The 22,409-nt window shown below is 36.4% G+C and overlaps 1 protein-coding gene and 1 non-coding gene across 10 annotated transcripts in view; one reads left to right on the forward strand and one right to left on the reverse strand.

Annotated features, from left to right (window-relative positions):
• LOC136035226 (uncharacterized) overlaps nucleotides 1-22,409 on the forward strand; it is a 74,209-nt gene that overhangs the window by 35,893 nt on the left and 15,907 nt on the right. For 8 of the 9 annotated variants that reach the window (XR_010619367.1, XM_065716847.1, XM_065716846.1 and 5 more), the window contains 3 exons: nucleotides 380-533; nucleotides 5,878-6,031; nucleotides 7,972-8,019. Coding sequence is in view for 8 of the 9 variants with exons in the window: in XM_065716847.1 (XP_065572919.1) it covers nucleotides 474-533; nucleotides 5,878-6,031; nucleotides 7,972-8,019 (262 nt within the window). In the remaining variant the exon portion in view is untranslated. The remainder of the gene's footprint in view (nucleotides 1-379; nucleotides 534-5,877; nucleotides 6,032-7,971; nucleotides 8,020-22,409) is intronic. The other variant, XM_065716852.1, reaches the window with a different exon arrangement.
• Nucleotides 16,184-16,270, reverse strand: Trnay-gua (transfer RNA tyrosine (anticodon GUA)). The gene is given in 2 exon segments: nucleotides 16,184-16,219; nucleotides 16,234-16,270. It is a non-coding gene; the product is annotated as a tRNA-Tyr (tRNA).

Here is a 22,409-nt window from a genome sequence, read left to right on the forward strand (position 1 = left end):
ATAAGAAGGAATCATCCGCATGAGAAGAACAAAAACTAATGTGTTGAAGATGCACTTTTTCCGTGTTTGTCTCCCCTTTGCGCCAGTAACATTCCTCCGAACGTGTCCCCTATTAATCCAAACTCGGTGTTTGTTGCATTCTTTCTTTTTGAAGGTTGAAATAGATTGGGGTGGCGGAGAAGCGTTTGCACCTGTATTGGTCTCAGGAAGCTTGGTGCCGCAGTGAGTTATTAGTAGTAGTTGTATTAGTATTATCTTGCATTCTTCGGATTTAGACTGTCTTTTTTTTCAGGTTTTCTACAATCAACTGTATTTTTTTTTCTTATTTTAAGTGTTGTGTCTTTTGTTTTTTGATTGTATTTATGTTTTTTTTTTTTAGAATCAGTTTACCATTTGGAAGATGAGTGAAAAGTGCGAACGCAAGTTGACTCATTTGGATTTTGAAGCCAAAGTTTGTCTACGTTCCACTGCTAATGGATACTATGGCCATATTATTAGCGCTTCACACCTTCAAGCTATGGCTTTTGCTCTGTGTAAGTTTCACCAGTCGTAATGTTATTAGCTAAGGCTAAGCCTAATAAATTTTGACAGCTGTTTCCCTCAGACGTTTTTTTTTGCTAAGCTGAATTTTACATTGACTACTTTTTATAACTTTTTGAAGGCGTTTTTCTTTTCACGTTAGAACACGTTCCGTGGATGAAAGATGACATATTGCTGAAAATGGTCCTTTCTGGTCAACCCTCTTAGGTCAAACAAAAAGCACGTCATCCTTAACTAGGTGGAAGGAAAGATTTAATAGAAATTGGAACTTCCTTGCAATGTGTAAAGAGGGTGACTTTAGATAAATTGGGATGGAAAGAAAAGAGTGTGTAGCTGTGTTGGCATCAGGCGTCTTGGTGCTGCAGTGAGTTGTTAGTAGTAGGCCTAGTGCTTGTGGTTTTGCCTATGAAAAGCTGAATTTTACAGTTTTACAGAAAGAAGAGACGTTTTACTGACCTCTTTACGAAAAGCTGAGTTTCAAAGTTTTACAGAGAGAACAATTCTTTTTTTAAGATAAGGTGAATTATAGAGTTCTATAGAAGGGACGAACATTACGTCGCCTTGCCTGACATTCATTGCGGATGTGCCCAATTTGGCTTTGGACGCTTGTTTGCCTGTCATTCCACGCAAATTAACGGTCCTGTGTCACTTCCAAATTCTTGTTCAACCTATCTAAGACCATAGGCAGGCGCGCCTCGTTTACCTCTCATTCCAGACAATCTAACGGTCCAATGTCAATTTTGAATTCTTGGTCAACCTGCCTGAGACTCTAGGCGGGCTTGCCTTTCTAAAAGCTAACAAACAAGTCTTTGTCGAATAAGAGAGTCATACTTACTCCCGCCGTTTACCCGTGCTATTTAACCAAACATTTGGAAAACTATAGGTTTCACCTGTCGCCTGCGAGTCCGAGGACTTGTTGATAATGTGCAAATTCTATGACACGGTATTCCACCTTTAGACTACAAGCGACCAAGCCTATTAGGCTTCCTGTTTGCCTGTGAGTCCAAGCAAATTCAGCTCCAGACTTGGCGTGCTAGTCCAGTGGACATTGTCTGTCACGCGTCAACCCAAAATCAATCCAATCTTTTATTCCTTAGTTCTATGACTATCTACCTTAGTTCTGCCATATGAATTACGCATGGATGCGTAATAGATAGACTTATCTATCAACAAATGCATTGACGTCATTTTTATACAATTCTAAAAAGGGTTTATGCCAGATTTGCTTCTCAATCACTCGGACTATCTGTCTTGGCTTTTTCTACAATTAGCCATGGCCCGATGCCCACAACTACATGGTTTAATTCAATGGCCTTCTTACAAAAAGCTGAATTTCACAGTTTTACAGAGAGAACAAACTTTTTTTTTGAAGATAAGCTGAACTATGCAGTTTTACAGAGGGATCAACGTTGTTTTCAGACATTTTCCTATGGATTTTTTTTCAAAAAGGAAAGCTGAATTTTACAGGTGTACAGCTTATCAGTAACAAAACAAAGGAAATGACATTCTTTTAGGATAAGCTGAATTTTACAGTTGAATTGCTGTGTACTCAATTCTGATCAAAGGCGAATCTCCAGCATTTTTATTGGGCAAGGGAAGCAAAAGGGGCTCTTATCCGGATACTCAAGGGGCAGATTATCTTTTTCCAAATTATTGGGGGGTGGGGGCAACTGTCCACCTCCCCTTGCCCCCTCCCCTCTCAACGACACTCGTAATACTAATCCTATGAAAAGCTCGATTTGCTGATTCCAATTTATTATCCCTACAATAGCTCCAAATACCCTAGCTTTAAAATATGTCTTTTTGCCTATTCTGTTTTTGCTCTTTTATATTTTCATGATAAATAGCGACGAGGACCTCTCTGCCTTTCCATTACACAAAATATGAGAATGCATTCACCATACAGTAGAATAAGAAGATAGATTTCCATCACATAGTATATAAGAAATATAAGGAAAAAGAAGAAAAAAATAATAACGTGAAGTTTTGATAGTCTTAGCGTCATTACCGCACAAATTCAGCCAAGAATTCAAGATAACGACGCTACAACTCTATCAAAATATATGCATATATTTTTATTTTGTAATTTTAGTTTAAAAATTTATTGATGAGTTCTTGAGCAAGTTTATTTTGTTGGTTAGTTGCGCCAGTATAGACCTACTAGATCTTATTTTTTTGTATCTCTATTTAAAATAATACGCAAAGTGCATGTTTTTGGTTATGTTAAGCAAGGTTAAGTAATTTTAATACAGTAAGTACAGGGCAAGCAAGTAAAAGACAAGGTTAAGCAATTGGTAGCCCAAAATCCCATGTTTTCCCAGGTTATCCCAACTTTGACTCTGCAATTTTTAAGTAACGGCTTGGGGTATCAAAATGAAACATTCAGGGAGTCTTGAGGGGAAGGGCAAGAAGATGGGAAACTCTGACTTTTCTGAAAAGGCCGAGCTAAATAAAACTAGATGATATATTCATCCAGGTTAACAAAATATAAGTTATCTGCAATATATTGGAAACAACTTTGGCGATAAGAGTTGAAAACCAGAGGTAGTATAGGACAAAGAAAGAGTAGAGACGAGAGTCGATAACCTGTCAATACATAAGCCCTTTTGAATTATCTTGCTACTTAAATATTCACAGACTATAATCCCGTTGAACCTTATAGTACATACTACACAAATATATATTTATTTTGAATAAATAAAGGTTGCTATAAGTATAAAGGTTGCTATCGGCACCGATAGCAACAGATCTTGAACCGTGTACGAACCTGTATACACGGTTCAAGATCGGTGCCGACAAAACCTCTACTAGACTAAAAGGTAGGCTCATCAAATAATCAAGTATACACGCAGTAAGAGTAAATAAATACAAGAACCAAACAAATCTCTCGAAACAAAAAGAAAAACGAGTAAGAAAAAAAATTTAAGGCTGAGAATAAAAAAAATTTGAGAATAATAATGATAATATCAAAAATAGCGAAAAATACATGAATCAAACAAATCTCTCTAAATGAAAAGAAAAAAAAAAGTAAGAAAAGAAAATGCAGAACTGAGAATTGACAGTTTTTGAGAATAATAATGAAAATAACTAAAACAGCGAAAAACTAGTAACAAAAAGGGCGAAAAAAAGCAATACAAGAGAAATAAAAAAATTACAAATAACAACACAAATACTTTTTCAAATGCATTCCCCAAGGGACCTTGTTTTCCACGCAGACGGTTCACATGGCGACTTCACTAGTATGTTGCTGCAGTCAGTCCATACATGTTTGACACCAAACCGATCCCTTGTGGCATTTAGCAAATCACGACGTTGCTTTGTAAGAGATTCCGACACAAAGATGCCCGAACCAGCTGGCTTACACTGAAGTGAGAAAACTTTTTGATCAACTTCTTTGCTAGCAAATCGCACTAATATTGGGGCAAATTTGTCACTAGCAGTATGAGGCCCACTCATTCTAAGCCGGAAAACACTTGATAATTCGTCAGAAGACATACCAGTAACACCCATCTGTGTCGATAGGACACTGAGCAAAGTCGTTTAAAGGTCAACTCCTGGCTTTGTTTCAGACCGTTGAAAACAAGACTGTCCAAGATATATTCTTGATTCATATTGTCAAGCTTGACTTCGATTTTTTCTATTCGATTCTCCAGATTAAGGTTTTACATTCTACTCGCTTTCAGCTCTCGTTCAATACGGTCTAAGATGGGATCGAACTCCAGTGGCACAGAATTGTACAACTCATTAATTATAGTCTCAGCAGAGTCTTTAAGACCAGATTGCCTCTCGCACTTCACTTTGCAGAAATCTGACGAGATATCTCTGAAACACTAGAATCTCTAGTTTTCTCTAGCTCCTGTTTCTGTAGCGGAAGTTTAAGCAAATAAAGCAGACTGTGAACTGGGTAATGCAGCAGCTTCATCAGATACTTTTAATGCAGAAAAAGGCTTTTGAAATCGACCTGTAATTCTCGGGAAAACACTCAAGTTCATCATTGAACTTGAACCGATTGGGGTGACGCTCACTACCAATTGGTGGTAGCGTTGATATTTTCATAATTACCCTAAAAGTTATTTATACTAGACTTCTGTTTCTTGTACCAAATCTAGTAAACATCTTTACAATTAAAAAAAAAAATAATGGTTGAACACATCTTTTTTCTCTCTTTTAGTGTATTTAGTTCTTGTTTGGTCACTGCGCTGTTTTGATCACTGCTTTGTTTTCTCGTATTCCTTTCTCTTTCTTTATTTTTATTTAATCCCTTCTTTTTTTTATTCTTCTTTAATCTTATGCAATTTTTGGTTTGGAGTAGATTTACATAGAAGACGAGCATGCGTAACTATGTTGGCTTCTTGCGGCTTGGTGAGTGAGCGATTGCACTTATCTCGGGTGGCTGCAGTCAGCTGTTAGTAGTAGTGGCAGCAGTAACAGTTTCTAGATTTTGTACTTTCTTTTAATTTAAACATATATTTTATCCTAAACAAATGCTCTCCTATTATTTATATTTTTAATAATTTATAATATTCCCTCGACGATACCTAGAAACAGGGTTTACTTGCTAATTACAGTACTCGGGAATATTAGTCAAGTAATGTAGATGGCATCATAGCGCATCTGTTTATACAGGGCACTGGTGAATTCATTACTTGCTAAAACTGTCATATTAGGAAGAAAGCTAATAAAATAGATGGATAAAACCTGTGATCAAACCTTGGCTATACACTCCATTACTTCCAATTATGTACTCATGCTTCAATTACCAGTTATAATCCTCCACAACTTAGAAAAGACTCATTTTGTGAATTATGAGGAAAATATACGAAATAATAGCAAAAATAAAAACTATGTCTTTTGTGTGTCTGTATGGGAGGATGGGCAGTAATAAGTGGGAGGGGCTTAATAATTCGATTCTGAAGCCCAAAATAAAAATACCCATCAACATCATCAACAACATGAGCCTGTAAGTAAGAAGGAATCATCCGTATGAGAAGAACAAAAACTAATGTGTTAAAAGTACACTTTTCCGTATTTGTCTCCCCTTCGCGCCAAGAACATTCCTTTGAACTCACCCCCTATTAATCCAAACTGGGTGTTTGTTGCAATATTTCTTTCTGACGGTTGGAATAGATTGGAGTGGCGGAGGAGCGTTCGCACCTGTATTGGCCTCAGGAAGCTTGGTGCCGCAGTGAGCTGTTAGTAGTAGTTGTATTATCTTGTATTCTTCGGATATAGATTAAATTTTTTTTTTCAGGTTTCCTACAATCAATTGTGTTTTTAAATTTCCGCATTTTAAATGTTGTGTCTTTTATTCTTTGATTATTTTTATGTCTTTTTCAGAATCAATTTACCGTTTGGGAGATAAGTAAAAAGGGCAAACGCAAGTTGACTCATTTGGATTTTGAAGACAAAGTTTGTCTACATTCCACTGCTGATGTATACTATGACCACATTATTAGCACTTCAAACCGTCAAGCTATGGCTCTTGATAAAGGTAAGTTTCACCAGTCATAATGTTATTACCTTAGGCTAAGCCTAATAAATTTTGATATGCTACAGAGGAAAAGACGTTGTTTTTACGAAAAAAACTGAATTTTGCAGTTTTAAGGAAAGAAAAGACGTTTTCTTAAAAAATGTTTTTTTTAAATGTTAAAATTGTGTTAAAAAACTAATTTTTTTTAAATGCTGAAATTTAGCTCTGTAGAACTAACAGATCTACAGTTTTATGGAAAGAAGAGATGGTTTTATTCATACGTTTTATAGTTTTTTTTGTTTTTTTTTTTTTTATGGAAAGCTGAATTTACAATTTTACAGAAAGATTAATTTTCTCTCAGACATTTTTTTTGTTAAGCTGAATTTTGTCGTACTTACTCCCGCTGTTTATTCGCGCATTTTATCCAAACAATTCAAAAACTAATGGTTTCACCTTTTGCCTGCGAGTCTTGAGGACTTGTTGGTTATGTGTAAATCCATTTTTTTTTTACGTAAAGCTGAATTTACAATTTTACAGAAAGATTAGCTGTTTTCTCTCAGACATTTTATTTTTTTTGTTAAGCTGAATTTTGTCATACTCTTCCCGCCGTTTACTCGTGCAATTTATCCAAACACTGGAAAACTATAGGTTTCACCTTTTGCCTGCGAGTCCTGAGGACTTGTTGGTCATGTGTAAATCCTTTGACACGGTATTCCACCTTTAGACTACAAGTGGCCAAGCCTATTAGGCTTCTGTTTCACTTGTTCGCCTGTGAATCCAAGCAAATTCAGTCCTAGATTTGGCATACAAGTCCAGTGGATATTGTCCGTCACGCGTCAACCCAAAATCAATCGAATCTTTCATCCTTTAGTTTCTATTACTATCACCCTTAGTTCTGCCCTAGGAATTACGCATCGACGGTTAATAGATAGACTTATCTATCAACAAATGAACTGAAATCATTTTTCTACAATTCTGAAAAGGGCTTATGCCAGATTTGCTTCTCCCTCACTCTTACCATCTGTCTTCGCTTTTTCTACAATTAGCCATGGCCCGATGTTCACATCTACTTGATTTTAATTCAATGGCTCTTTTACAAAAAACTGAATTTTACAGTTTTACAGAGAGAACAAAGTTTTTTTTTAAGATATGCTGAATTATACAGTTTTACAGAAGGGACGAACGTTCTTATCAGACGTTTTCCTATGGACTTTTTTTTAAAGAGAAAAGTGAATTTCACAGGTGTACGGCTGATCAGTACCAAAACAAAGGAAATGATATTCTTTTCGGATAAGCTGAATTTTACAGTTGGATTATTATGTACTCAATTCTGATCAGGGGCGAATCTCCAGCATTTTGTTGGGCGAGGGAAGCAAAATGGGTTCTTATCCAGATTGTCAAGAGGCAGATTATGTTTTTTCAAATTATTGGGGGGGGGGCAACTGCCCTCCTCCTCTTGTCCCCCTAAAAGACGTCCCTGATTCTGATCCTATGATAAACTCGATTTTCTGATTCGAATTTATTATCCCTACAGTATCTCTAACTCTTCTAACTTTAAAATATGTTTTTTGCCTACTCTTTTTTGTTCTTTTATATTTTCATAGTAAATAGCAACGAGGACCACTCTGCCTTTCCTATTACACAAAACATGAGAATGTATCCACCATACAGTAGAATAATAACGTGAAGTCTTGATAGTCTTGCCGTCATTACCGCACAAAGATTCAGCTAAGGATTCAAGATAATAAAGCTACGACTCTATCAAAATATATGTATTTAGTTTTATTTTGTAATGTTAGTGTAAAAAGTTATTGATGAGTTCTTGAGCAAGTTTATTTTGTTGTTGAGTTGCGCCAGTATCGACCTACTGGATCTTATTTTTTATAATGATACTGGAATAGCTCCGCTGGATCATATTATAGGTAAAAGTACTCTTTATTTAGCGCATTCTGCTTTTCTAGGTACTCTTCCACCGACCCTGCAGCAGTTTTTCTCACGGACAGGCTCAGGTAGGTACTTTTCTTCTTTACGTAATTCTTCTCGACGATTTATTTTACCAAAACGATCCTTTACAGCAGCTCAGAGGTTTCCTATATATCAGTCAATTCTATTATGGAACTCCATCCCTTCGGATGTCCCTTTTTATGGCACTTGGTATTAACCAAGTGACATATAGCAATCGTGGACTAGTGTAAACAGATTTTTATCCCGCACAAAAAGACTTGACTTTTAGTTAGTGTTTATGTTTTGCTTTAGATAGTGTGTACTCTTTTTCTCTTTTTTTCTTTTTGTAGTGTTTTTTTTTCTGTTTTTGTTTCTGTGAAATGCCTGTTTTCGGTTTAATCACGAAATAAAGTATCTATCTATCTATATAGCAATCGCAAATTCTGTCTGTCTGTCGGTCCCGGTTTTGCTACTTTAGGCACTTCCAGGTAAGCTAGGACGATGAAATTTGGCAGGCGTATCAGGGACCGGACCAGATTAAATTAGAAATAGTCGTTTTCCTGATTTGACCATCTGGATGTGAGTGGGGGGCCCGTTAATTCGGAAAAAATAGAAAATTGAAGTGTTTTTAACTTACGAACGGTTGATCAGATCTTAATGAAACTTGATGTTTGGAAGGATGTCATGTCTCAAAGCCGTTATTTTAAAATCCCGACCGGATCTGGTGACATTGGGGGGGGGGGGAGTTGGAGGGGGAACCCTAAAATCTGGGAAAACACTTAGAGTGGAGGGATTGGGATGAAACTTCATGGGAAAAATAAACACAAGTCCTAGATACATGATTGACATAACAGGAACGGATCCGCTCTCTTTGGGGTAGTTGGGGGGGGGCTAATTCTGAAAAATTCGAAAAAATGAGGTATTTTTAACTTACGAACGGGTGATCGGATCTCAATGAAATTTGATATTTAGAAGGATGTCGTGTCTCAAAGCTCTTATTTTAAATCCCGACCGGTTCTGGTGACATTGGGGGGATTTTGGGGTGGGGAACCTAAAATCATGGAAAACGCTTAGATTGGAGGGATCGGGATGAAACTTGGTGGGAAAAATAATCAGAAGTCTTAGATACGTGATTTACATAATTGGAACGGATCCGCTCTATTGGGGGGGGGGGGTTAATTCTGAAAAATAAAAAAAAATGACGAATTTTTAACTTACGGAGGAGTGATCGGATCTTCATGAAACTTCATATTCAGAAGGACCTCGTAACTCTGATCTCTTATTTTAAATCTCAAGTGGATCAAGCGTAATTGGGGGGGGGGCGGAAGTTGAGGGGATCGAAAATCGTAGAAAATACTTAAAGCGGTGAGATCAGGATGAAACTGGATGGGAAAAATAGAAACCTGCTTAAGATACGTGACTGACATAACCGGACCGAATCTGCTCTTTTTGGTGGAGTTGGGGGGGGGGTAATTTTGAAAATTGAGGTATTTGTAACTCACGAAAGGGTGACCAGATCTTAATGAAATTTGATAATTAGAAGGATCTTGTGCTTTAAAGCTCTGATTTTAACTTCCGACCAGATCCTGTGATATTGGGGTGAGTTGGAGGGGGAAACCAGAATTCTTGGAAAACGTGAAAATTGGGGTATTTTTATCTTATCCCGACCAGATCTTTTGACATTGGGGGGGAGTTGGAGGGGGAAATCTTGGAAAACACTTGGAGTGGAGGAATCGGGATGAAACTTGGTGGATAGAATAAGCAAATGTCCTTGATACGTGATTGACAGAATCGTACTGGATTCGCTTTCTTTGGGGAGTTGGGGGGAGGTGTTCAGTGATTTGGCGAGTTTGATGTTTCTGGACGTGCTTGGACGATGAAAATTGGTAGGAGTGTCAGGGAGCTGCATAATTTGACTTGGTAAAGTCGTTTTCCCAGATTCGACCATCTGGAGGGCTAAAGGGAGCCCTCGAGATATATATATATATATATCTATATATATAAAAATAAGTTGTCTGTCTGTCTGTCTGTGGATCAGGTGACGTCATGTTTCTGTGTTGACTGACGTCATGAAATTAGTTGTCGTCATCTATGACGAACGTCATAAATTAGGGTTCGTCGATATGTACTTCATAGTGACGCTGAAAAATAAAGAAGAAAAAGAAAACTGAAAAAAGAAAAAAGGTAAAAAACTAAAAAGAAAAAACACTCAAAGAGAAATTACAGACCGGGACACAAATGACGACCGAGACAGAGGGAATATAAGTGACGACCGGGAACCTCAAAGAGAAATTACAGACTGGGACACCCGGACACAAATCACGACCGGGACACAGGGAATATAAATGACGACCGGGACACAGGGACACAACTACAACGGGGACGCCGGGGGCACAGGCGGGATATATAAATGACGACCGGGACACAGGGAATGTTCGAATAGAAATTACAGACCGGGACACCGGGACACAAATGACGACCGGGACACCGGGACACAGGGAATATAAATGACGACCGGGACACTCAAAGAGAAATTACAAACTGGGACACCGGGACACAGGGACACATCATTAGAATAATGAGGTATAGATCTGAATACGAATTGTTTTTCCCATGGACAATTATGTTGCATTTTCAAGAGTCAGTAAACCTGACAAAGTGACAATCTATTTATATGCACAGACAATGGGACAGCGAAGAATGTTGTATATTCGCATGTACGTAGTTAAAAACATATATTTATATCTATCTCTATTCACAGGTGGGACACAGGGACACAACTACAATGGCGCGTAACGACTTACGCGCGCGGGGGGGCTTGGGGGGGCGCGAAGCGCCCCACCAACTAGGTGTTGGGGTGGCGCGAAGCGCCACCCCAACAGCTAGTATATATATATATATATATATATATATATATATATATATATATATATATATATATATATATATATATATATATATATATATATATATATATATATATATATATATATTTTTATATAGTGTTTTATTCTTGTTCTCTGTGGTCCATTACAAGCAAAGCTTCTTGGGCCTAGTAACCGCTTTACTTTTGTAATAGTTTTTCTTTTAGTATTAATAAATTGATCGATTGAATCTCTATTTAAAATAAATGAAAAAAAATATTACCTTTTTCCCTGTTTAGCGTAAAGAGCGAGGCGTTGATGAGGAAAATCCCCTTTCATATACGGATAATGTCTGTTCGTTTTAAGTTTTAATGTCGCTCCTTACTTTCAGTTAAAAAAACTATTTTTTTTATTTAATTCTGACAAGAAACGGGTCTAATGAATGTTAGGGTCGTGACATAATTAATTTCAATTTATTCAAGACCGCTCAACCCAATACGATTAAAGCTACTAACGACAATTTAGTTATCTACTATCACTTGTGGTTGAGTTGGGTTATCGGGAGAAGCAATACATGTTCAAATGTGATACAGCGATATAGCATTCTAGATGCACGTGTTTTAATTATTTCCATTGATATACGAAAACTCATCCATAAGATTAGCGTTACTTTTAAAAATTGAGACCTTTTTTTATTTGCGAGTGCACACAAGAGGATATATGGGAGAGAGCCATCCCTGGAAATATAGGGCTAAAGAAACACCTCAAAGGGAACCAAAAATCTTTCGTCTAAAGATGCCTTTGCTCATGTTTTTGTTCCCCATCAATAGAAAAAGACTGTAGGAACCAGCTGTTTTGCTGATGAATAAAAAAAGGTTAATAAATAATAAGAAAATAATAAAAATACAAAAAAATAAATAAAAAAGATATTCAACAAACAAATTTCTGTGTTTGCATGAAACACAGGAAATGTGTAAGAAATTGAAATATGGAATATTTATCATTTCGTTTATCAACAATTATTGTTTTTATTTTGTTGTCATTTATCGCTCATATTTTTCTTCGTGGCTCCTCCCCCATCGCTAAGTTGTGAAAACTTTCTTTTTGTGTCTCAACTTGTTTTTGCTCATTTGAGGAACATACAACAAACAAAAGCTTTGTTTTCATGATGCATGAAAACCTACCTTTTGGAAAGCTTATTTTGGTTCGTTCAATACCCCCTCAGCATGTCCTGAAAGTTCAACTTAATGCTTTAACTAACGGCTTTTAAGGATCGTAATCATACTCTTCTCAGACTTAAGGACCGGATAAACGTAGTTTTTTTTTTCGGGACCGGTTTGCAAAGAAAGCGGCGGCGATTTGAGCTTGAAAAATTTTCTGTTAGTCGGAGCCAATTTACAAAAATGGTGCCGAATTTCATCATGTTCATCAAAAAAAGGAAATACTATATCGTTTCCTTCTCTTCATCGGGAAAATCAAAAGAACCAAATAATATTAATAAAATATTTAACAATAAAAGAACTTTATAATTCAATAATATTTCATTCATTAATGAAAGAACTTATAATTTACTTAATTTCTTTTTAAAAGAAATGAAAATTAAAAAAAAATATTTTAATACTAAAAGAACTTAAAAATAATAATAATAAAAGAACTAAATAATAAGTTGAGATGAATCATGAAATGAGATGATATTGATAACCTGCAATTGACTGATGATGTCCATGATGTTTAGATTTGAAAATTGGACGCAAAGTGCATGTTTTTGGTTAGATTAAGCAAGGTTTAGTCATTTTAATACAGTAAGTATTGGGTAAGCAAGTAAAAGGCAAGGCTAAGCAATTGGTAGCCTAAATCCCCATGTTTTCCCAGGATATCTGAACTTCGGATCCGCAATTTTTAAGTAACGGCTTCGGGTATCAATTTGACACATTTAGGGAGTCTTGAGGGGAAGGGGAAGAGGACGGGAAACTCTGACTTTTGTGAAAAAGGCCGAGCTAAATAAAACTAGATGATATATTCATCAAGGTTAACAAAATATAAGTTATCTGCAATATATTGGAAACAACTTTGGAGACAAAAGTTGAAAATCAGAGGTAGTATAGGACAAAGAAGAGTAGAGACAAGAGTCGATAACCTGTCAAAATATAAGACCTTTTGAATTATGTTGGTACTTAAATATTTGGAGACTATAATCCCGTTGAACCTTATAGTACATATTACACAAACAATTTGGCAGATTAAAAACTGGTACTGTTTATCCACTATCCCATCTCCTGTTATATTTGGCCCGGTTCTGAGGGGGGGTGTATATATTAAAGTAATCAATATGTGCTAGGTTAACACTCATGCATAGATTCTGAAACTGTTCGTGAATACACTAGAAAAGACATACAGAACAAATGATATGGTTACATGCACCTTTTTTCGCTGTGCAAATTTTGACAACAATCTCGTTTACAAGCGAAACTACCTTAACTAAATACGAAAGTATATTTATAGCCATGTAAAAAGGTTTCGGACATAAAAATCAGGTAAAAAATTAATCATTTTCAGGATAGAAATTACAAACCGTTTTGTATGACGTTTCTTGTTTTCGCCTTACTTTTCTTGGTAATAAATAAATAAAATTGCGAGTTTCTCAAAGACAGCTATTCTTGTTACCCGTTATCCTATTACGTAACAAATTTTTGAAGAGCTTCTACAATAAAGAGGTGGATATCTCCCGCCTCTTAAAATGAAGCTTCACTGCTTCAGTAGCATCATCAGTGACTAGATACCAATATATTGTATCTAAGCTGTGGTGATTATATAATTTAATAATAAATTGAAGGTGGTGTATGGTCTGAAATTTGTCGGAACCTTGTTATCAAGAGCAATAAGTAAAGAAACAAAAGCTTGAAATACAATATCTATTTGATACTTCTAAGTAGTCAGTGTTTCTAGCCTAATGTGACTGTGCCACTGCTTTTCAAATTGCAATCATACCCTCCTCCTCCATGTCTCTCCTCGAAACACAAGATTCCAATAGTTAATGTAAGCGAGCTTGTTTTATCGTGGATAAAGCCTGAAAGACAGTTACATCCATCTAAACAATTTTCAAATCCTCTAAAATGCAATAGGCAGACTCTTCTCCAAGGAGCGTGTGCCCTCAAGGCACAAGTCGGTACGTAGCTCAGTCGGTCTATGAAAGCATAAGGACCTGCGCATTTTCAAGAACAATTTATACCACATGACACACGCTTATGCGCGGTGTAAAGTCTGATCCACTTGGTGGAACAACTGCCCCCCATCACCACCTATTCGTGTTTAAGATTAGCTTTTATTTTACTGAAAGGATGTGTAAAACAAATATAATCATTTGGTCCAGAAAGTGGAAACTGCAGTTTGTGATTCCAATGTATCATTTAAATCACGATGATCAAAATCTTGAGCCAGATGTCTTGAGACCCCCCCCCCTCCTATCTTTCAAAACAATCAAAGTCACTTGGGTAGATTCCCTCGTATACAGAGTAACTTCTGTTCATTTGAATGTTATATAACGCTCCTTACTTTCATTTGAAAAAATTTGTTCTTTTTTAAAATATAGTTGTTGATCGTTTTTCAAATCATGTCGGTAAATCTCGCTCCTCCTTATCCCCCGGAAATCATTCTCCACGGAAATTCATCCCCAAAATACATTTCCGTGTATTTTCCAATAACAAAAACTATATGTGAACAATGGGCAAATTTCATAACTTATAGTCCTTTCCTCAGAGAAATTCGTAATCTTCAAAGGCACAGTTACTGGACCTTTCAACTATCCTGAACCAAATGACTATCTTAAAAATCTTAGCACATTTCTTCGAGGAAAAAAGGAACTTATTTGGGGGGGGGGCTAGTTGCCCTCCAATCTTTTGGTTACTTTAAAAGGCACTGGAACTTTTTTTTTCAGTTCAAATGAGCTCACTCCCCAGCTTTTAGGAACACTGGTTCAATGTAATTATCACTGGACAATACAAACAAATAAACTCGCATCTGGGACCTTACTTCTGGCAAAAAAAAATGCAATTCTACATTTTTTATTACCATTTTCGCATACCAATTACCAATCATAAAAATTAACATTAAAAAACTAAGGTTTTCATAGAAAAGCAAAGAGCGAAGTGGAAAATTGAAATTATTGCTTCACCGATTGCACAAAACATATATATATATATATATATATATATATATATATATATATATATATATATATATATATATATATATATATATATATATATATATAACCTATAATATATTCAAACCTATGAAATATAGTATAACCTATATAAATTATTTGCTCTGATAGTAAAATATAGTCAGTCAAAGGTTGCATGTTCTGCTCATGATCCAAATATTGCCCTGGCCCACCGACGAGGACCGACGATTACGCAATCCAAGCAAGTTTTCAGAGTTTACTTTTAGCCAAACATTCTAACTGGAATATAACTTGCATTTGTTTCCAATATTTCAAAACCACTTGACTGGGAGACAGGTTGTCCACCTCTATTTTTAAATAGTACACAATATTCGACGGGGGGTAAATATTTTCTGTTGTCCCTTACGAAGTTTGTAAATTGTTCGAACAAAAGGAGAAGAAGAGGAAAAACACTCCAGAATTCCATTTTCGTTAATGTTTATTACTCATTTTTTTTCTTTGCCAAAGACCATATTTTTATTGAAAGAATAAAAGAGTATGGATAACTTACCAAAGTGGAAGCTGGGGCTAGCGCAAAAAAATCACTTACGCCATCTAGCGTTTGACGTTTCATGACTTTGTTGCATAATAATAGTGTGAGTTGTTTAATTGGCAAAATTAGTCTAGCAATAAGTGTCTTATTTCATTATCTGAAAAAAGAAACACGCCAAGAAATACCAAACATTAGATGGTGCTAGTTTTTCTGTTTTGTCTACACTAGGGTCAGTTTCCCCTATTATAAATCGTCCCTTCTTTTTGGATGGAACTTTAATGTTAGTCCCTTTTACTTAGAATGAACGCATATAGTGCTGATTTTTGTGTGGTCCTCGACTATAAAATTAAGGCAAGGGCAAATGATTAATATTCATTTATATTAATTGGCATTTGACATTTGGAATACAGACTTGAGAGTGAAAAAATAATGAAACTCCATTCATTAAACTACCTCTTTCTCTAAACTCATTGCTAACCCTCGGTAAATACATCATACGTCAATGTTTGGGTATTAGTCTATTTGCATGACCCAAATTCTGAAGGGTAAACCTTACAAATGGAAAAGAATTAAAATTCTTTTAGAAAATGAAAACCAGTTTTAAGTTCTCTGTAGTTCACAAGACGAGACTTGGGAATAATAAAAAAATTTCCTTCGAGCCGGATTTGAACCAGCGACCTATGGATATCAGCTATAACCTCTACAGTCCACCGCTCTACCAACTGAGCTATCGAAGGCTTAATATATATAAATAATTATACAGTTTCAATAAAACAGCTTAAGGAAAGACATGGTTTTTAATGCTATTAAATAAAACAGAGCTAATTCTTACCTGTCAAGAGGAGTTGGAAAATAAGTTTTAAGCTCCTACAAATAGTTTTTTGTTGTTTATATGTGTTTGTGCTTTCACACTCGGTCATTCTGTATAGACGTATTAATTTTAAAACATTTTTCAACAAAAAATAATGAGTTGCTAAAAACTCATCTTGCTAAAGACTGCGTTGTGAACGAAGGTAGGGATGAGAAGGACGAATGTTCACCACGAATCGATTATCCTGGACCAAAAGCTGACCAAAAGAATCATGCCGGTCAAGGCAAACGCGACGGATGAGGAGTGTCAAACACTAGTTAAAAATATACTAGTTAATATATGATTTCCATTATATCCCAGTACCCCAGAAAATGGCTATTTTTTTATATACAGCATTATATATTATAGTTAATTGATATCCGTATCCGTTCTAGTCACTAAGCGTGTATTTTTTTCAAAATTTAGAGGCTTTCAAATGAGCTAGCTTCAGAGTTATTGGCCTTCATGAGTTCTAATAGAGCTTTCGTACATAAATATCAAATTCGTCGAGCTCTTTCAGCCCGAAGTAACTGCAGATCCTGGTCTATCACGATAAAAGGACAATCTTTACTGAGTTAGCTTAGTTGCCTAATTATTCAGACAACGGGCTGATTCGCATACCACTTAACATAATATTGTATGTTTGAGCTGTACGATCAAATGAACTCGGAAGACAACTCTGGTTAAGAACGCACTTATTGATCCGCAACTCGGCTTGACGATATTTTAGGTGAAATTCAAGTAGCCTGCGCATCATTTGTCCAACCCTCTTATCTATCCCGTTCACACCACCTTTTTCAAGGGATGAATAAATGGAATTTTTGGCTTCTATTTCTTGTTTGACTCCCCACGGATCTGGTGGAATCTTTTTTGAGAGCTGCATTGAACTCCAGGAAGTGTTTCAACAGAGCAAACTGTTCTGCTTGTAACAACTTCTTACCACATTAGTTCTATTTGAACAGATTTTTGTTATGGATTTTTAACGGAAAATTTGACGGATTTATCGTTCTCAGTCGTCCGAATTTTAAGGTTTTTTGGTCTACCAGAACGAAAAACTTGCCATCATGAAGTGGAAACACTGGCTGCGAGCTCATTTGGCACTTGTGGCGAGGTTGGAAGAGCCAAGAGCTCATATGGCATGAGCTCTAGCAAAATTCTAAGAATCAATAGATTGATTTGAAAGAAAAATCTGAGGCTTAATACCGGTCGGGATTTAAAATAAGACTTTGAGACACGAGGTCCTTCTAAATATCAAAAGTCATTAAGATCCGATCACCCATTCGTACGTTAAAAATACCTCATCTTTTTTCAAATTTTTCCTCTCCCTTCAGCCTCCCAGATGGTCGAATCGGGGAAAACGACTTTATCAAGTCAATACGTGCAGGTCCCTGACACGCCTATGAATTCTTATCATCCTAGGACGCCCAGAAGCACCGAACTCGCCAAAGCACTGACCCCCCTAACTCCCCCAAAGAGAGCGGATTCAAATGGTTATGTCAATCACGTACCTAGGACTTGTGCTTATTTTTCTTACCAAGTTTCATCCCGTTCTCTCCACCCTAAGCGTTATCCAAGATTTCCCGTTTCTCCCTCCAACTCCCTCCAATATCACACGACACAGTTGGAATTTAACTTAAGAGCTCGGAGACACGAGATCCTTCTAAATATCAAATTTCATTAAAGTCCGATCACCCATTCGTAAGTAAAAATACCTCATTTTTCAATTTTTCCTCTCCTTCCTGCCTCCCAGATGGTCGAATAGGAGAAAAAACTGTTATGAAGTCAATTTGTGCAGGTCCCTGACACGTCCACCAATTTTCATAGTCCTAGCACGTCCAGAAGCACCGAACTCGCCAATGAACTGAAAATCCCCCCAACTCCCCCAAAGAGAGCGGATCCGGTCTAGTTATGTCAATAACATATCTAGAACTTGTGCTTACTCTTCCCTCAAGTTTATTCACGATCTCTCCACTCTAAGTGTCTTCCAAGATTTCTTATCCCACCCACCACCACCCTATTGACCTGGATCCGACTCGAATTGAAAATGGAGCATCTGAGACACAAGATCTTTCTATATATCAAGTTTCATTAAGATCCGATCACCTATTCTTAAGATAAAGATACCTCAATTTTCACGTTTTCCAAGATTTCCGGTTTCCTCCTCCAACTCCCCCCAATGTCACCGGATCTGATCAGGATTTTAAATAAGAGCTTTGAAGCACAAGACCCGTCGGAATATCATATTTTATTAAGATCTGATCACCCGTTCGTAAGTTAAAAATACCGCATTTTTTTCCATTTTTCGGAATTACCACTCTAAGCGTTTTCCAAGATTTCCAGTTTCTTCCTCTAACTTCCCCCAATGCCATCGGATCCGGTCAGGATTTAAAATAAGAGCTCTGAGACGCGAAGTCCTTCCGAAAATCAAATTTCGTTAGAATCCAATCACCCGGTCGTTAGTTAAAATACCTCATTTTTTCTAATTTTTACAAATTACCGAATTAGGTCCCCTCCAACTCCCCAAAGAGAGCGGATCCGATCCGGCTATGTCAATCACGTATCTACGAACTGTTCTTATGCTTCCCACCAAGTTTCCTCCCGATCTATCCACTTTAAGCGTTTTCCAAGATTTCCAGTCCCCCAACTCCCTCCCCCCCCGCCCAATGACACTGGATCCGATTGGGATTTAAATTAAGAGGTCTCAGTTACGAGTAGCTTCTAAATATAAAATTTCATTAAGACCCAATCACTCGTTCGTAAGTTAAGAATACCTCATTTTTTCTAATTTTTCCTAATTACACCCCCCCCCCCCCGAATCACTCAAAGAGAGTAGATTCGCTCCGATTATGCCAATCACGTATCTAGGACTTGTGGCTATTTTTCCCACCAAGTTTCATCCCGATCCCTCCACTCTAAACGTTTTCCAAGATTTCACGTTTCCCCCTCCAACTCCCCCCAATGTCACCAGATCCGATCGGTATTAAAAATAAAAGCTCTGAGACAGATATCCTTCTAAATATCAAATTTCTTTAAAATCCGATCAGCCGTTCGTAAGTTAAAATACCTAATTTTTTCTAATTATTCCGAATTAACTGTCCCCCCACTCCTCCCCAGATGGTCGAATCGGGGAAACGACTATTTCCAATTTAACCTGGTCTGGTCCCTGGTACGCTTGCCAAATTTCATCGTCCTAGCTTATCTGGGAGTGCTCAAACTAGCAAAACCGGGACAGACAGACAGACCGACAGAAATTGCGATCGCTTTATCTCACTTGGTAAATACCAAGTGCCATAAAAACAAGTTTTTTTTTCAACTAAAAGTAAGAAGCTACATTAGAACTTAAAAGGAACAGAAATTATTCCGTATATGAAAGAGACTGTCCCTTCCTCAACGTATCGCTCTTTACGCTAAAGTTTGACTCTTTGTCGCAGTTCCACTTTTCAAAACAATAAAAAACTTTAGCGTAAAGGGTGAGACGTTGAGGAGAGGACAGCCCCTGGTAAAGCCCTAGTTTCGTCAGAAGCTGTCGAAAATACGTGTTACTGCATATAGCAAGATTCTGATGATTGCATGTTGTTTCTTTGTCATTAGTACAGAAGCGCGTCCATTTTTTAGCTTTCTAAAATCCCCCTTCAACGAAACTAAAAATGCGTAAAGTGGGCAGTGTTTTGAAGCTAAGGGAAATGTTGGGATTGGGCAATATGAATGAATAATGACATGAAAACAAAATATACAATCATCATGATCTAGCTATATGCAGTAATTCAAAAAAATAAAAATAAAAAAGACTCACAAGAAAGTAAAATATCCTCCGTGAAGTTTTAACACCACAGATTCTTGCCCTTGACTAACTACAATTTCTGGCGAAAATAGGGTCGCAATGATGAAACATGCTGAAGATAACAAACAAGGCTTAACCAATCAGCAAAAAGTACGCCATAAACATCAACTAACAATTCACCCAATCAGAATACAGACCTCACCTCGCTGCCCGCGGGGCTCATTGACTAATGCGCTACGCTCTATAGGTAATATTACGTGTAAGCAAAATCGGACGTTTGTTTTGTTCGAACAGCTAGCTAATTTAAACTCCAAAGTGAAAGTAAACCATCTTTGATATTAGCATTAATGAATGCGTAAGTTTTTTAATTATCCTTGGACTTGGTCCAATCCTTGGTATCCTTGGATTTCCAGTGAATTTTAGGAACACGAAACTTTCTAATATTTAAATTTTTATGTGCCAAGCATAAAAACAACCAAATTTACAAAATTTCAAGTGATTAATCAGGATTGCTTTTTAAATTATTTCTTCTTTAAAAGGGGGAAAATTCCAGAAGGAAAGGGCATTGATTGATCACAGACAGTTGAGTGGAACTTTGTCAATGTAAATCTGTCATATATCATAATTAGATATTTTTTTTTATTAATAGTTGAAACTCTTCTTTGGGCTTCTCTGGGAGACCGTTAACAATAGAAAAACCAAGGCAGCGGAGATAATCTGCGAGAGAGGTAGTAAACCATTGAACTAGTGGGGAGAACAAGAAATTTCGTTGAAAGAAAGAAAATTATTGGGTTGTAGAGTTAATTACGTTGCTACAAATCGGCTGTGGCTGTAGTAGTCGCAACCCAAATACAAAAATGATGTCAGTGTTAGGAATCAGTACTTGGAAAATATAAAAACATAATTTTATTCAATTGGAATTATTGGAAATTTGTGGAATTTAAAAAAATAGCTTAAAAACGCCTTAATAATAGTGTCAAGAAGAAATATCCAGGGGGGACACACCGACCCCTGTTTTTTTCATATTCCTAGCGCTGTTTTACATCACCGCCTTCATTCATGTCTTTGGGATTGCAAATGCTACCAACAGAAGCTGGGATGTGACAACATAATTAACTTTAAATTGTAACAAATATAGAAGGCTATAGGTTTTTCTAAGTTTTTCCAATACAGACGATAACATCAATTCGTGCGTAGCTTTAGCTGTCGGGCCGAAACCAAACCTGGATTAATGGATTCTTTACTAAAAATATTCAGTGATCCCACCCTAATCGAATGATGCTGGAAATCATTATTATTATTTGCTACTTGGAATTCTATTTTAGTAGGTTCAGTTTATATTCCTACTTCCCGTAAATGTGATTGTAATATATTAATTCAATTCTGCAATGATACTAAGTTGTCCGAAAACAACAAAATATCATCAGCATACGACAAGTTGCTATGACATAAAGAAATTCAGTGTGAAAAGCGATCACAAATATAAAAAGACATTTTCAGTTGCCCCCCCCCCCTAAAAAAACAACAACAAAATAATCGAATATGATATTTCGAGCCTCACAATCGTGAATATTTTTTACTGTGGTCTGACATTGAGTAGCAATTGGATACATATTGGTTGGATAGTTTCGTTTTACTTTGATTTGAGATTCTTCTGTTTCTCTTTTAAGCGTTATATATTAGATTGTTTCAATTTCAACGCTGAAAACACCTAATTTCATATAGGCGAAATATTCATGTGATTGCTTCTCTTTACTGGCCATAGACCCGTTGTTTTCTTTTTCAAATTCTTTTCTTTTTTAAAATGATTTTTTCAGTTCCAAGAAACCGGTCATGGTAATTAGTTACGAGGAAAGGGTTACCTTCATCAACAGAAATTCTAAAATTAACATCAAAAACAGTTCTGTGACAACTCTGTTATAACATAATGAAAAGTTCAGTTCTTATTTATTAACCAGAACACACTTAAGAATTTTGATAATTAAGATCTGAGAAAAATTGGTTTACCTGTTTTATTCGAAGACAGTTAACTTAGGCTCAGTGGAAAAACTACGTTGTCGGTGTATTTTCATTAAATATTTAATATATAGAGTTGGTATTTTGGTTAGGTTAGGTTGGGTTAGGTTTAGTATTTAATATCCTGCTTTCCATAATTCTTTGTCGCAGTTTCCATAATTTTGCTAATGAAGCATTATATTTTTATTAGAATTTGGTATATTTCATTAGGATAAACCTAACTTTACTT

The sequence above is a fragment of the Artemia franciscana genome, chromosome 14 (assembly GCF_032884065.1).
Source record: "Artemia franciscana chromosome 14, ASM3288406v1, whole genome shotgun sequence".
NCBI lineage: Eukaryota > Metazoa > Arthropoda > Branchiopoda > Anostraca > Artemiidae > Artemia > Artemia franciscana.